This window comes from Phascolarctos cinereus, unplaced genomic scaffold (genome assembly GCF_003287225.1).
Source record: "Phascolarctos cinereus isolate Bilbo 61053 unplaced genomic scaffold, phaCin_HiC Scaffold_4;HRSCAF=312, whole genome shotgun sequence".
In the NCBI taxonomy this organism is placed as follows: domain Eukaryota; kingdom Metazoa; phylum Chordata; class Mammalia; order Diprotodontia; family Phascolarctidae; genus Phascolarctos; species Phascolarctos cinereus.
Genome location: NW_027555847.1, coordinates 38,372,410 through 38,389,030, shown reverse-complemented (window position 1 = coordinate 38,389,030; position 16,621 = coordinate 38,372,410). Strand labels below are relative to the sequence as shown.

At 34.4% G+C, this 16,621-nt stretch overlaps 1 protein-coding gene across 1 annotated transcript in view; it reads right to left on the bottom strand.

The window, feature by feature from the left end:
• Positions 1-3,481: 3,481 nt before the first annotated feature.
• Positions 3,482-16,621, bottom strand: part of PPP4R2 (protein phosphatase 4 regulatory subunit 2) — a 61,416-nt gene continuing 48,276 nt past the window's right edge. Inside the window, 6 exon segments of the mRNA XM_021007550.2 lie at positions 3,482-7,471; positions 7,657-7,961; positions 8,622-8,765; positions 9,001-9,075; positions 10,677-10,714; positions 11,693-11,786. Coding sequence (XP_020863209.1) covers positions 7,155-7,471; positions 7,657-7,961; positions 8,622-8,765; positions 9,001-9,075; positions 10,677-10,714; positions 11,693-11,786 — 973 coding nt within the window. The 3' untranslated portion in view covers positions 3,482-7,154.

Genomic DNA, 16,621 nt, shown 5'->3' with positions numbered 1-16,621 from the left:
CACCAGATTTTTCCTTCAAAAACCGTCTTGGCCATATACTATTAAGATGTACCAGATCCACCAGAGTTTCAAAAGGCAATTTGTGAAATTCAATTTAATTTAGAATATTAGTCAAGTGCTTGCTGTGATAAGGGCAATTCTAAGACCCTAAGTTGCAGAGAAGTGCCAATCTATCTCACCAGGAGTTCAATACACTGATCATAGGTCCAGTAAAAAAAAAAAATCCAAGGAACTGTGCTAAGTTCAGAGGCTACAAAAACAAAAAATGGAACGGCCTCTGCCTTCAAGGATTAAAAATAAATACAAAGTAATTGAGGGAGAAGTGAGACAGACATGAGTAATTAAATGGGTAAGAACTGGGAGGATCAAGGTGTCATGAGCTGCAACTCCAACGAAGCCGAGGATTCTAAGCACCCCAGGTTAAGAAAGAGAGAAGGTTCTAGACGTGGAAGCCAACCAGAAGTAGGTCAGATGGAATGTCACATAAAAGGGGGAAAAAATTGGACAGTTTGGCTAGGAAGGGAAGCAATGTAAAATCAGTCTAGACAGTTACGTTGGAGCCAGATTGCAGAAAGCTTTAAATGCCAGGGAGTGATTTATATTGCATCCTGGAGGCAGTAGGCTTTCTGAACACAGTGGCATGGTCAAAACTGTGCAGCTATGTGGAGGAAGGAGGATTGGAAAGGGGAAAGACCTAAAGCAATACAAGAACACGGCCATAACTCAAGCAGGGTTAATGAAGATAATCTAGGGTGATGGCCATGTGACTAGAGAGAAGGGGGCAGATATTAAAAAAGATGTAGGGACAGAAATGGTAAAAGTTCAGCAACTGATCGAATGCAGGGAATGAGAAGAGGGAAGGGTCAAGCTTTGCCTTCAGGACTGTGAATGTGGGCAGCTAGAATAGTGGTGCCTTTGATTGTGATGAGAGAGGAGGCTTTGGGATAAAGACATGTTCTCCTTTGCGCATGTTGAATTTAAGGTTCTTTTGGGGCATCCGGGGGAGTTGGACAGCAAGCAGTGGGTGTAGGGCTGGAATTCAGGAGAGAGGAGTCAGGGACATGAAGATTTTTCTCCCCAAAGCTCGAGTTGAACACAGGCTATGTACACCAATGATGAACTTCCTTCAATATTTAGTTTGCAGGTTCTATTTCACTACTTCTCGAAAAAAAAATTATCTGAAGTAGGTGAAACTATACAGCTCAAACAGGAATAAGCAACAGAAGCTCAGGGGTCTTTTACACAGAGATGATAGTTGAGCCCAAGGGAGTCAAGTGTTAAATGCTGCAGACAGGTCAAGGATGTGACCTGAGGGAAAAAAGTCATTGGATTTAGCAATTTAAAGAGCATTAGTGTGAGAAACTTTGGTGAAAAGATAGCAACAACAAAAAAAAATTTTAAAGCATCAGTAACCTTGGAATAGGGTTGAAAGCCCGATTACAAGGTTATGCAGTAAAGTGAGTGGAGCTAAGTAGTATAGACACGATTAATAGTTTGGCTTTGAAAAACACGAAAGATATTGGACAACAGCATGAGGAAATGGCAGGGTAAACTGGTGTTTAACTTGATATTTGCAGGCAACATGGAAGGAGCCAATTTGATTTCTGAGACTACATCTCCTGGAGTGCCTAACTGTGGCTGTCACATAGGTGCTCGGTAAATATGTAAAGAGAAAATGAAAATAAGAGACGACTGAAGAGGCAGGAACCTGAAGGCAATGAAAGAGGGTGGGAACAACAGCTCAAGCAGAGTTATCAAAAGGCAAAGCATTGGGGGCAGCTAGGTGGTGTAGTATATAAAGAACCAGCCCTGAAGTCAAGAGGACTTGAGTTCAAATCCAACCTCAGACCGAACACTCAACACTTACTAGCTGTGTGACCTTGGGCAAGTCACTTAACCCCAATTGCCCCCCCCAAAAAAGGTGAAGTATTAACCACCATATGAAAAATGCTCCAAAACACTGAGATAAATGTCAATTAAATCCACTGTTTCCACCTATTAATCAGATTAGTAAAAATGATCCCTTCCCCTAAAAGAGAAGGGAAAAAGAACTGTAGGACAGAAATACTAATATATTGTTAGTGTAACTGTGAACAAATCAAGCCATTCTGGAAAGCAGTTTGGAACTTTACTCAAAAACCCACAAAAAAGTGTATTATCACAATATGGCTACCAGACATCTACCCCAAAGAAATGAAAGAGGGAAAGGCCCCATATGCACAAATATATTTCTAGTGGCACTTCATTGTGGTAAAGAACTGAAAACAAAGTTGGATGACCATCAAGTGGGGAACAGCTGAGCAAATATGATTTACAAATATAAAAGAATATTATTGTACCTTAAGAAATAATGAAAGGGAGTAGATTCAAAGAAACCTGGGAGGACTTGTATTAACTGATAACAGTGTGGTTTTAAAATGAGGATCAATGCAATGACCAGTCACAACTCCATGAGACCTGTGATAAATCATGTTTCTCATTGCTTGTAAAGGAAGCAGACTAAACATGTGCAGGGTGAGACATACATTTGCATACATAGCCAATGTGTGAATTTATTTCTTCTGACTACACTGCTGTAGGTAAGTTGGGTTTTGTTTGGTTTTGGTTTTTTGCAGGGTGGGCAAATAGTCATGTAGTCATAGAAATAAGAAAAGGGGAAGGTGGTGCGAAAAATGTTTTTAAAAATCCACATAAGTTCAGAAGAGGACACAATGAAACAGAGCAGCATTTAAGCAACCATTTTTAATTTTAACATCTACTTTTAAAAATTGGCCATACGTAATATTTATGGTGTTATCTCCAATCCTTTTAGTTCTCTATATTTTTTAAATGACCATTTGCTAAGTGCATAATGAAGGATAAAACTTTAATAAAATCGTTATAAGGTAAAGAAAAGAGAGGATATAATCAGATCACAGAATCAAGAGATTTAGAACTATTAGAGATCTTAGAGATCTATCCAGCTCCTTTCAGCTCCAAATTCTATGAATCACACTAAATTTTCATTTGTTATTCTGAGCTAGCCCCTTGTGAGAAAGATTATCACTCTCTACCTTGCTACTCTTGCTATCTACCAAGGTATGAACTTATTCTCAATTCTTGTAGCTCATATCTACTCCATGAAGTGAGAAAAACTAATTCAATGTGGTAGCCTGCTTAGCCTAGTTGTAAACTATTATGAAAGCCAAAGCTAATAACAGAACCAGCACGGTAATTTATAGAAGAAACAAAACATGAAAAGTGTGGAACCACCCTCTTGAAATGCCTTCAGCAAAATACAAGATTAAAGAGTAAAAGTTAGAGCTGATCTCCCTCGCAGTGTTAAGACTAACCTTGGAAATAGTGAGGAAACAAAATTAAGTTATTGGCCTGTGATTTATAGAAGGATGAGCATAATATTCTTATCTATAGAGCATTTTTTAAGTCAATCGACACAGAAAAATCTTTTGGCAAAAAAAAAGTAATTCCACAGATGCAGAAATTTGTCTAATTTGTATTTTATTGCATTATGAAAATAATACATTTTTGGCAAAGTAAGCTGGGCTCCAAGTTCAAATAATAAGAAAATCCTGAAGGAAGTTTATTATTGGTTCACTATATTTAAATATATTCTCATCAATACACTATCATTCTTATTAGACTATTAATGCATTAAACTTAGTCTTGAACCACTTTCCCATATAAAATTATAATTATTTAATGTCACTGCATTTATCCATTTTATGATTGCCATCTATCTCACAAATAGCTGAGCATCCCTTTTGCCATGTACTTATGAAATTGTTCAGGGATCATAATTTTAAAGCCTCCCATAATTTAGTTCCTTTGGTTGTACAAGTTGTAAATGTATCCCCTCTCCAATTTTTTCATAAATACCATTTTAGCAGCTTTCTTAAGAATTACTTCACACCAGCACCTTTACATGAAAACTAATTTATACTATATTAATTGAAAGTTAGTCTCTGACTTTAGGTTAAAATGCATAAAAAATGCATGCCTATCTACATTGGCAAAATAAAGCACTCTTAAATGAACACAATGCTTTTTATAAAGCCAGTGCTTATATGGCCCAGTGTTTGAGGGGTTCTTTTCAAAGTCGCATGATTACTGCTCCAAATTGCCAACAATAGACTATTATTTTGCCTGCTTTCAAAGGTGCAGCCAAAACTTATCCTAACTTGATTTAAACAAACCATTGGGGGGGTGAGGGTGGGGGGGTTGGAGATGATGGGAATCATTGATTGTTGTGTTCTACTATATCAGAACTGTTTTCAGTATTTTCAAAACATACTGTAATCATTTCTGGCAAAAAAAAATTAATGAAAACTAATGTTTATTTATTCTTCAATGCCTAATCAGTACTGATTACTATTTTATGTCTAGGCAAACAGCCTAAGTAATTAGAAGCCATTTCTAGGCTAGAAAAGATGAGCAAGAAAATGGCATTTTAAACCCACAAATTCTTGAATCTTGATTTAGATCTTTTGAAATTCTGTTGGCCCACCATGTTAAAGAAAAACTATTGTCAGAATGAACATTGTGAAATGTCAGAAATGTACCAATTACCAAAACAGGTCTGACATGTTAATTAGAACTGTTATCTTTCTTTCTTAGTTTATCTCCTGAGTGCACCTTTTCAAGCTTAAGAATAAACTTCTCATTCCCTGCTAGTTACCAACACCTTGACAGCAGCTAAACAAGAAGTCTATATCCAAGTTTAACCATGGAAGTGTCTGTCCCATCCATCCAAATAAAGAAGCACGATATATTCCATAAGTAAACCCAGAGCATTCGTCAGTTCACCTTGTGTAAACAGCAACAAATTTGATCTATGATCAACATTTGAAGGCTAACAATAAACTAAAAATTAAAAAGCATATCTCTCATACAGAGTTAGGATAGCATTTTATACATTCATCATTATTTTACTTTATTTAATAAAGAGATGCATTTACCCTTGCAAAAACAGCAATTGCAAGTTTACAAGTTCACAGACCACAAAACCACATTGCTAAATTTTAAAACTTAAAATTGACAAAGTAAATTGGTTATAATCATTACATTAACAAATAGTCCATGGCACTACAACTATTAAAATAAAAATATCAAAAGGTCATGGGTGCTTAAAGAATAGGTTTATTGACAATATTTTCACAAAAATCCTAAAGGAAATTCCAAAATTTCTAAACTTAAAATGTTTAAAATTTGTTCTCATTGGCAAATTATCCAACAAAAAAGTAAAATTTTACTATGAATGAATGTCATATTTAACCTTGCTTCATTTCAACATTTTGAACATTTATTTTTTATTAAACACATCTGCAGTTGGCAATTTTGAAAAAATTAAAAGAAATTTGCAATGTTTGATTTTCTTTTTTCTGGGAGATAATAATCAACGTGCAGTGTTTTTTTGTTTGTTTTTTAACTATCAAACATTCTTAAATATATCCTCTGGCTGCTGTGAACCTGACAGACAAGACAGTCAGTAATAAGTACTCTACAAATACAGAAACTGAGCCAAATTGTTCTGGTGTTTCTGTAAATAAAATTTAAACAGACAAAATCCACAACCTGTGTTTTTCCCCAAATCATTCGTAAAGCATATGATATGGTATCAGAAATTGCATCAACTTTTTAATCCATTTGTGTATTTCAGGCATCTGAAACTAAAAAAGGTATTCTTTTGTTTTGATAAAAATGTACTCGAATATTTTATAACATTAATATTTATTGCTTTATATGAATACTGTATTGAAAGCCCAAGCATTCAGTTTACACACAGAAATTATACAATTATATACCGCTTCACAAAGGCAGTGAACACATTACAATCTACAAAATCTACTTTACAGAAATTTAAAAATTCTAAATATCAAAAAGGTACAGTTGAAGAAACAGGTATAAATTTGGCAGCCAGTAATTTTGACTGGGAAGTTGCAGCTTGCATGACTTTATGGGAATCTGAAAACATTGAGTTGAGCAGTAGTTGTGCTTTGCGCTGATCTGAAAAATAGAACACTGGCTGTCGGACTAGCATGTTCAAAAATATTTAATTCACTTCAAAATGTCATACAAATTATGTTGTTTCTATGCACCCCTAGAATTTTCAATCGTTTAGCTCAGGTACATTACTAAGGTAATATATTAATTCCTCCAGTACAATGGTGTATCATACCAAATCCATTTGCATACTTTCAAATAATTTAGAAAGAAATGTGTAATATTCACAATGTTCATAGAAGCAAGCAAAAGGTGAAGTAACCTGCTCAGTTCTTCTGAGATGTTTTCACATCAGCTTCATAAGCATTCACCCTATAAAATATTAAGCTAATGGTTGAAGACTGTTCTTAACATAAAGCAAATTTTTCTCATAAATAAATGAAGTCCTTTTAGTCAGGCACCTCAGAAGTATACAAAAGGGTTGTAGTTTGAACAGATTTCTTGGAATGTGTTTAACCTGGTACTTCCAACAGTGTTAAAAGATTTCCAGGGTTTCATAGGGGCCAGATTTTATTTGAATCATTCAGAAGTGAAAGAAATTGCCTTCTGAAAGAGGTGAATTCAATTATTTCCAATAGAAAAAGTATTCACTGTATTCATCTCTTATAGAAACAGAAAAATAGAACATTTTCCCCCTTAGAATAGTATATATATATTTATACGTATTTATGACTTAAGGTTCCATTGTACATAGTCAAACAATAAAATCTGGAAACCAGCATGAAACCCTATAATTCACATGTTAAAATGTTGAAACTATGACCAAAATATGAAAACTGCTAGAGCTGTCAGAAATAGACAAGACAAAAAGCTTTCTTGCATATGTATAAACTAAATGTGGTAAATCTCCAAAAAGTTTGTCAAAATTATAATTATTACCTTCCAGTTTAAAAACTTTTATTCTAAATTAAAAAAAAATCTATACACATACCACTGATTTGACCAGACCAAAAAGTCAGCGGTAAGCAGGACCTGAAGGAGCCGATGTTCACAGTTTTTATGTGTAAAACTCTTTCAGGATTTATTCCATGAAGAATCATACTTTACAACCTGCTTCTCTTGTAAAACTAAAGGTCCACTTTATTACACAAAAGTTTTATACAGTGGAAAATCAGGGCCTTATGTAAAATACTGCATCTAAATGGGTCTCACAGCTAGTCTTGCTCCATAGGTTCTTCTGCAATGTCTGTGGCCTCATCACTGTTTTCCATTGGGGATTCAGATGGAATTTCTTGAGTTTCACTGGCATAGGCTCCTAATTCTTCAGTTTCACTGCAATCAGCACCACTACTTACAGGTCTTGTATTTTCACTGTCTTCAGAATGCAAATCTTTGTCTTCCTGAGATAGGACAGATTCCTCCATTTGATTACTCTCCTCAGAAGTCCCTTCACTCACAGTTAAGGCCTCATCAGTCTCTTTTTCTTGATCTTTTCTTTCTGGAGTAATTTCTTGTGAGGTCACAAAAGATTCTAAAAATAATCAAAAGTTGCAATAGTTAAGTTTGTATTTTCAAAAAATGTTATCCCTGTTAAAGTTTCATTCACCTATACAATAGGCCAAACAATATCCTGAAACTTTAACTATAATCAGAAACACATCTAGCACCAACATTGAAACAATGCTACGTGAATCCCATCACTCTCTTTCTAAATACCTTCCTCCTCCTCCTCGTCTTCCTCTTCTTCCTCCTCCTCCTCTTCCTCTTCTGTACAACGCTGTCTGGAAGAGCTGTTTCCTCTGTCTTTATCCTGAGATACAGATGGTGTTCCTGTTTCTTCTACCACAGCTGAAGACATCTCCCCAGAGGAACTCTGGTTGGCTGCGTCTCTGTCCTCACCGTCTGTGTCAAATTTGAGTCTTTTGACCTCGTGCCCCTCAGCTTCCACAGGGTCTTCATCAGCGTGTTTGTTTTTTACAGTACTCGCTTGGGTGCCTTCCGATTCAGATGTTGATGAATCACTGTGTAAATTTTGCAAAAGTCTTACTAGGTTATAAAATATTAGTCATCTCTACCAATTCTTGTATTTAAGGTACAACCTCTTCTACTATTCTGCTTACAAGGCTAATATATCTGGCAACAGAGGAATCTAGAAAGTCAACGTCTGAGTGACAACAGGTCCCACTTTTCTTACCAGCTTCTTCCCATATGCGCCTGTGCCATTTACTATGTGAGCCTCCTCTGCCTATTCCTTGTCTTTTTAAGGTTGGTTTTCTCTTTTGATGTGACGAAAGATAAAGGAAGCATGTTCTTCCTTTCTATTTTCTTTATATATTGTCAGGAGAAATTGTCTGTCCCGCAGGATTTCAAACCTTATTTGGAAAGATTTTTTTCTTTTTCAAGTATTTTTTAAAATGTAAGTATATTTTAAGCTTTATAAATGCATGTAATTCCTCAAAATTTAGCTCCACAGGTCACCATTAGAATATTCATTTGACCCAAACCCCACTTACAGACTTCAAAATGTATGCAGCCCAGGCCAGACACTCAGCTCAGAGCTGATTTTTCTCCTAGTTAATATCTTACATTTGTGCATTTAGGACTGACAACATTAAACTATACTGGAATCTAGTGATAGATTAACTTTGGTGAAAATACAGATATGTAAAATGTATACAAACCTGTGGTTTTTCTCCTCAGTCAGGTGCAAATTTGACTCTTTACCTTCTGTGTTCTCGGGCAAACCATTTGTTGTCATAGGGGTTGACAAAGAAACCTTTGGTCGGTTAACTGGTCTGGGAGTTCCAGGACCATTAATGTTAGACCTATAATAAAGCACCATTATTGTTCTGATGAAAATTAACCCTTCCCCAGATACAGACATACATAAATTCCCCAAAATGTAATATGCTGAATATTCTGTCTCCCAAGTCTACGTGTCAAAAAATAAGTCTTTTCTGTTTGTTATTTGTCCACTCCCATCAGAAGCCTATGTTTGAAAGGACAGGATCTATTTCCCAAAGTGGGGAAATGTGTCTGTTGTCACTAAAACCAACTTACCTGTCAGTGTAACTCGGTGAGTTTCCAGGAAACATAACACCATTCATCCGGTTTAAGCTGTTAGAACTGTTTTTCCTATGAGAAATGAAAACATTCCACTATATAACAGAATGCTGAAATTCTTTAATTTTGGTAATGAAAACTATGCCTTCTAAAAGAAGTAGAGGGTTTTTGTGTGAGTCAACATTTGGTTTTAATATAACTAGAAAAAAAGTCTCCATACTTCTCCCAAATGCAATGACACGACCTTAAAATGTACGTGCACATACAAACGGTCAAGGCTAAAGGAAGGCCTTGACTGACAGAAATTATTTGGGGGATGTAGGAATGATAAGGAAACCACACACTTCATAAAATAAACCCTGTCTTATTAACCCTAAAGATGAATATTTTTTTCATTATCTTTATCAAATTTTCTTTTTCCCCCCCTTTCATATATTGTCTAATTACTCATGACAAATTCTAACCTGAAAAATCAGACCAGCAAAACCTGAGCTACCTTGAATGCTCCATCTTGGGACTTAGTCTTATGGTACTAGTATAATTCCGTTCCAATATTTAAGTTTTGGAGTTAAATTATCAATGTCATCATATAATGGACTTCTTTTTTATGCCCTTAACAATGGGCAAAAAAGTTTTATTGCCTTTCTTTTAATTATTCTTGTTGGGTTTTTTTGTCTTTTTTACCAATAAGTACAGTAGATTACAGGAGCATTTCATTTTGAAACTGTCATGCTCCAGAAATAAGTTTGTAAAGTGAAATAAATCTAATCAATAAATCTAATCAATTCAATAAATTTTGATCCTAAGGTGGACTACTTCATACCAAATCTTAAAAGTCTAGCAATACTTCAGTCATAAAGATAAGTTATAAGTTGTTCATTACCCAAACTCTAATCATTATCCATCCATTTACGTTATGCATTTAAAAACAAGAGATCTACAACACACAAAAAAAGATAAAGATTCTTCGCCTTAAGGGTATCCTGGAATGGAGGTGCCTAGGTTCAGGGTGGGCTAATTATCCCTGAGCTTCACAAGCAGTGATTCATCTGTCAAACCTTAAATAAATCAACCATAGAGGCTCTGTCCTTTAAGATGGACAAAGAAAACATTATTCTGCCTGCATTGGGCATGTCTGCCAAACAACAGGCAGATGCCTTATCTGTGAGACACCAAACACCCAATATGCAAGTACAACAAGTGAAATATTGATTCACCCCCTCTCAGAACTCTTGGTTCAGAAACCAAGAAATCCTCCCTAAACAAATTCTAAACCCCATCTCCTTCAGTTCCTGAAGTAGAATCTTTATAGAGTAGATGTTCATAGAGTAGAGGCCATATGTACTTCTATTGTAAAATAAGAGTTGGTTCAAGGAACATAAGCAGCTTAGGAACATGAAAAACAAAAAGGTTAGATAATACATGCCAGATCAGATTTTGTTGTTATATTACATACATTCATAAGTCTGAGATTTTAATATACATTTAACCCACTGGTACTGAAAATACAATTCCAGTAATGCCTACCTTTCTGATGGGAAATATCACAAAAACAAATCAAAATCACCCTAATTAATGAGGCTAGGGTGAAGAGGCAGAGATGGGAGCATAAATTCCACAATTCTAAAAAGAAAGAGTACTTTTAAAGCTATTGCAAGAATTTTTATACTTACTCTGAAGATGGATATACACAGCTAACAACCATCACATTCTGCAATAAGAAAAATTGGTAATTTAATAGTAGAATAAGACCACATGATGTTTACTAATTCTTACTGTCACAACCATCCTGAAGTAAGGTCTTTATTCCTGCTATTTTACTAATAAAGAAAATAAGGTGGTATATAAAGATAATCAAAATCCCAAAGTCAGGGCAAAAATCAAGCTTTTCCCCTACCATAACAATTAATTACTATAATTTGTTTCTTGGAGACAAAACCCATCAAATTCTCTTACCCTAAATATTGCCAATTTCTACTAAAGTTCTATTTCAATGTTTCATCATGGTGTGAAGGTGACTCTAGGATTTCAAAGACTATGCAGGAGAAGACAATCTCTGGCAGCTCCTACATCAACCTAGAAAGGCATTGATGGAAGGAGTATTCTCAGCAGTAAATCATGGATCTTTTAATGTAACGAATACTTTGGAAGTCTAACACTGGTGGGCAAAAATGCTGGCAATGAAGTCCCAGAGTGGAGGTTAGGCACTGACAATAAATCTCCCTGGCAGAGCAAGAAAACTGATAGCACTGCTGAGTAGAATCCCCTTCAGTTTGGGACCTGGAAAGCCACAGAGAAGGAGAGGGGTTTTGGGATGGAGGAGGAAGAGGGAATAGGGCCACGACAGAAGGAACTAACATGGAACCTTATAAAAAATTAAAGCCTCAAATCCATGTTATTTTAGAGGTTCTAACAGGACTAAATTTAATTCAATTTTAATCAGAATTTTAGTATTAATTCTGAATATATTTGATAATCTATTCCCAAAGTTAATAAAAACGACGACTGATATAGTATTACTAGATATAACTGATAAATAAAATAAAAGGATAATTTTAACAAACTTCTAACAAAACAATTACACCAAATATCTCTCAAGATCCCTAGGTCAAGCGTGTGTGTGTGTGTGTGTGTGTGTGTGTGTTGTGTGTGTGTATAAAATAATACAATTCAATTAGTTAAAAAATACCTTTTCTACTCCTCTGAGAAATTTGTCTGTTCCTGTATAGTTCCTCCTTGGATCTGTTAGCAATTCACAAAGTCGCTGAATAGTAAAAGGAATACTGCAATAGAATACAATTTTATAATTAAGAAACTGTGTTATTAATGTGTGAGAGAACTGTGAGCATTAAATTACGGACTAAGTTTTCACTGACAGTATATCCTAGACTAATTTAACACCGTTGTGGCTTTTAGTGATGGTATTAAAAAATATTACTTGTCCTTTAACTGCTTCAAAAAGCAAACTACTCCCCCATCCCATCTTCCTTGCCTAAAAGAAAATATTACTTAAATTATAGCACAAAAACAAAAAATATTCAAACTTAAAAGTAATTTCAAAACATAAGGGTAAATTGAAGGATTATTTGAAATATAAGTAGTCTATACCTACCTCAGGGGGTTGTTGTGAGGATCAAATGAGATAATATATGCAATTTAGCACATAGTGGACATTTAATAAATGCTTATTTCCTTCTCTTCTCGCCTTGTAGATCAAGGTACCTAGCTTTAAGTTTTATATTTTCAAGTTTTAAACAAGAATTTTTAAAATTTTCAAAAGCAGTCATAGTCATTTCATTCTCTAAATTCAACTCTTTAATCCTTTACCTTAGCAAGAGCTCTTCTATAACAGTCTCAAGAAAATTGTGATTTTTCTGTGGGACAGGCTTTAAAGGTGAATTACTCTTGACTGCAAAGAGTGCACTACATACAATTCTACCCTTATAATTTCAAATGGAATTATTTCTTCGTACCTAAAAAAAAGTTTTAATGGTATAATTATGGGCATACACCCCTAAAATGGAAAAGAATATTTGTGTACCCAAATTAGCAACTACATTTCTATATTATTTATAAGAGAATTATTACACAAAAACACCTAAGTCCTACACCAAAGTCAGGATTGTCAGTAAAGTACTGCTCTAACACCTCGCCATGGCAGAGTGATACTTCAGGCTTCCCCGGGACTATCCCCAGAAAGCACAAACTTTGGCAAGTCTTATACCAAACTGGAAAAAAACCGGGCTTTCCAAATATACTGGTTATTCTTAAAAGACCAACCTAGCTAAAAATAAGGGAAAGTTCATCATCAGAAAGGTGGCCAATAGGAAAGGAATTCTGGGGGCAATAGCAATTCATGAAGATCATCTACTAAAGCATAAAATGATGGCATTCTGCACCAATGGAATAAATACCTACATTCATGAAAAAAAGCACTGATCCATGAACTTACTGGAAATATAGTTATACGCAGTTTTATTTCAACAGAGAAACAAAACAACTACCAGAATGAGTCACCTATCCCACTGAATTTCAGCTCAGATACTAAGATCTGTAACATGACAACATATTTAATTATATTTTGCCTAGCTTCATAGATAAAAATCATAACAGTTATAAAACCTAGCCCTTCAAAAGTATCTGCTACACAAATTTCTACAGTTTAACAGTACATTCTCTTATAATCATTAAAATATAATGAAAAGAATTTAAATTTGAATTAAGACAATCAACTGAAATTATATATCAACATCAAGACACAAATACTCATCCACACAAAATGAGGTGGTTTTAAATTAACAAAACATATTAAATACATTTTAAAAACATAATATTTACATTAATTATTCTCTAAAGGACATCACTGAACGTGTACTCAACTTTTTAAAAACACGAGCACTACTAGCAATACCTGACACCTAAATTAATCAGTTATTATAACATATTTTTGAAAGGCACGATTACCTTAAATTAAAGTTATTCATCAAAAATTAAAGCATCCTTTTGGTCATTGTGGTATACAGACAGGTAAAAGATGCCAAGAAATCCCAAATTCCTCATTTTCCAAATTAGTATCTGCTCTGAACTCAATACAACTAAAAATATAGCTGTAGTTCAAAAGATGAGGCATATACTAAATAAGCTGACAATTACCCTTTTAAAATATGTATCCCAAATACATTAGCCTAAATAATAGTCATAACAAAGAGATCAGCTTTTTTGATGGACAAGCTAATCCTTTATTTTTCCCTATCTTGTAGAAATTGAAGTAAACTTATAAAATGAACTTATTAGGAAGGAATGGTTAACAGACTAGACAGATAATACTACAACATTTTCTCTCAAAGCAACATTATAAGCACCAAAAGACAAAGAATTGTTACATTATAATTACCACAAACTTTTCCTATTAAAATGTTAAAAGGGGAAATGTCACTAATAGTTGTTCTTTAAGTCCTCAAGTTCTGTTTATTTTTGTACATTTCAAAAGCACTCAACAGCACTTTACCTTCTGCCCAGGAGATGGCAGTATGTCATTTTTTTTCTCTCCCATTTCTTTGACCCAAGGCCAAAAAATTTCAAAGAAAAAGTTATTCTACCTTTCGGAAAGATGCCTTTTATAAACTGACTTTGAGAAAAGAATTGAAGACACAAAGGTAACTATCAACTTATGATATATATTGATACCCAGAAATTTATTTCTGCAAATCAGTGAGCTCGTGATAATCTTATATGATCAATCCAAATAACACCAAATTTGGTTTAACTATGGAAAAGACTTGCACACTCCATTAATCTCCATTTAAGATACTTGGACAAATGCCCTACCCTAACAAACACATTAGATACATCTCTACAAAAAGTTAAGAACAGACTTCCTCAATAATATTAGAGAGGGTTAATAGAATATTTAGGGGAAAAAAATGTATCAAGTACCTATTTGCTTATAGAGGATAATCCTAAACACCTGAGAGATGCATAAGAAACAACCACAGCTCCCCAACAAAAATGGAAACATGTATCTTCTATTCAAGTTTTTTTAAATGGGGAGATGGGTACAGTTTCAAAGAAAACTATAAATAAGAGAAATAAAATTCAAATTAAATAGCAATTCCATTGCTGTCCAATTTTTGGAAAATGAATCTGATACTTAAATCACATCAGAGAAAACAAGTTAAGTTCAAAAAGTATAAACATAGCCACAGTAGTATATAGAAATCATAGGGTTTATCCTAGCCTTTATGCACAAAATAGGAGACTAGAGCTCATCAACAATTTTAAACAGAATAATTTAACTTTAAAATACTAACTTTGCAATCAAAAGAATATATAGTTCTGGTTCAACCCTTTATTTGCCACTCCCCCCAACTAAAAAACAAAACAAAACAAAACAAATTTGAGAATGTAATATGCCCTAATAAATTCAGTTACTTAAATTTTTCCAGGAATATTTGGTTCGTATGAAAAAAATTCCTTGAAATAGTTGAGAAAATTTTAAATAAATGTTAAGGTTCTATAAAAACCCCAAAGTAATTGATTCAAAAATCATAGCTAAATTTAAATCACATTAAACAATAAAGACCACAGTAAATTATGGAAAAATAAACTCTCCCAAACTCAACCTTAGAAAAACTCGTTTGATGAAAGATCTCCAACGTATAATATAGAAAAATAAGTAACAGTAAAGTGAAGTTCAAGACACTAGAAACCTGAATTAAACTATAAAATAGTAGTGCAGCCAAAAAAAAAGTGAAGATTGCTGAGTTTAATGAAGCCAGTCTCTAGATCTAACAAAAGAAAAAAAAAACTCCAATGCATCTACCAATGTTCTTATGTTTGAAAATTGCAGAAGAAATAGTTTCACTGAAAGATATGTCATCAGTTAAGTTTCAAATCCTAAGCATTCTTAATATGTACAACATGCATTCAGGTTGAAAGGACTAAAGAAAAAAGCAGAAATATAATCTCTTTGATATAGTTAAAGCTTTGAACTGATTTACCACTGGGGAATCCATGACTGTGCTTAAAAAACTACCTTATAGACAAGCTTAGCAACAGAAATCTCTTAATATCCAATATTAGCTACTATACTCAACCAAATTAAAAAATTAAGAACACAAAGTATTACCATGTAGGCTATTTAGTTCCCATGATCTTTACAAAAGGTAAAAACGAAAATGAGAAATGATTTTGAGGAACCTTGGCTTAGATGATAGGAGGGTGAGTCAGGAAGCCCTGAATTCAGGTCGTTGCATCTGACACAGCAGGAGACTGAGAAAAATCATTTAACTTTTCACCGCCCCCAAGCATTCATAAACCTCAAAGTTACAGTAGAACTGCTAACACACTGGAAATTCCCTAAGCAGATAAATGAAAACACATTTCTGGGCAAAGCTCCCTACAACAGAATAAAGTAAGCACTACTGTCTATGTAAGGAAACTTGTCCCTTTCTTCTATATGAAAGGCCAGCTGCAGCTCCTTCAGGGCCATTAGCTCTGGTTAGTGATTTAAAAAAAAAAAAAAAGCAAAGCAACCTCTGGACCAAATGGGACCTCATTCTGCTCACTTTGAGTCATTAACACAAAGCTCTCAAAAACTGGATGTCTGTCTCCTGGTTTTTTTTTTAACCATTTCCTGGTTTTGAGGCACTGCTTAGCAAAAGTAAGGGGCCTTTTAAACTTGCTCCCTCCTTAAGATCTTGGCTTGTTTCAGATTGACCCTGAAGAAATCCTTGTGTGAATATCACTGCAAACAGAAGTTTCTAACTACAGGGACTAATTTGGATTTTTAATTCCACTAAGTGAGAAGAGATGTAACTTTTCTTTTTATGCTCAAAAAATATTTAAATTAAAATAAAATCAGCCCTGTAATTGACTTAGAAAGGCATAAGGCAATGGGATATTTTGGAAAATACAAAAGGAATTAAGTTCCTCTAATAATCTCAATGAATCCGAAACTGACAGTGACCAGCAATTATATTTTGAAAAGCAAAAATAAAGCCCCTATGACATCTGTCAAAGCTTTTCAAGTCAAGGCCTTCAAACGAAGCCTAACTTCTTAATTTACTTGGTAAAGAAAAACTACATTAGCTTACTGCTCCTTCCTCTTTGCCTTTCC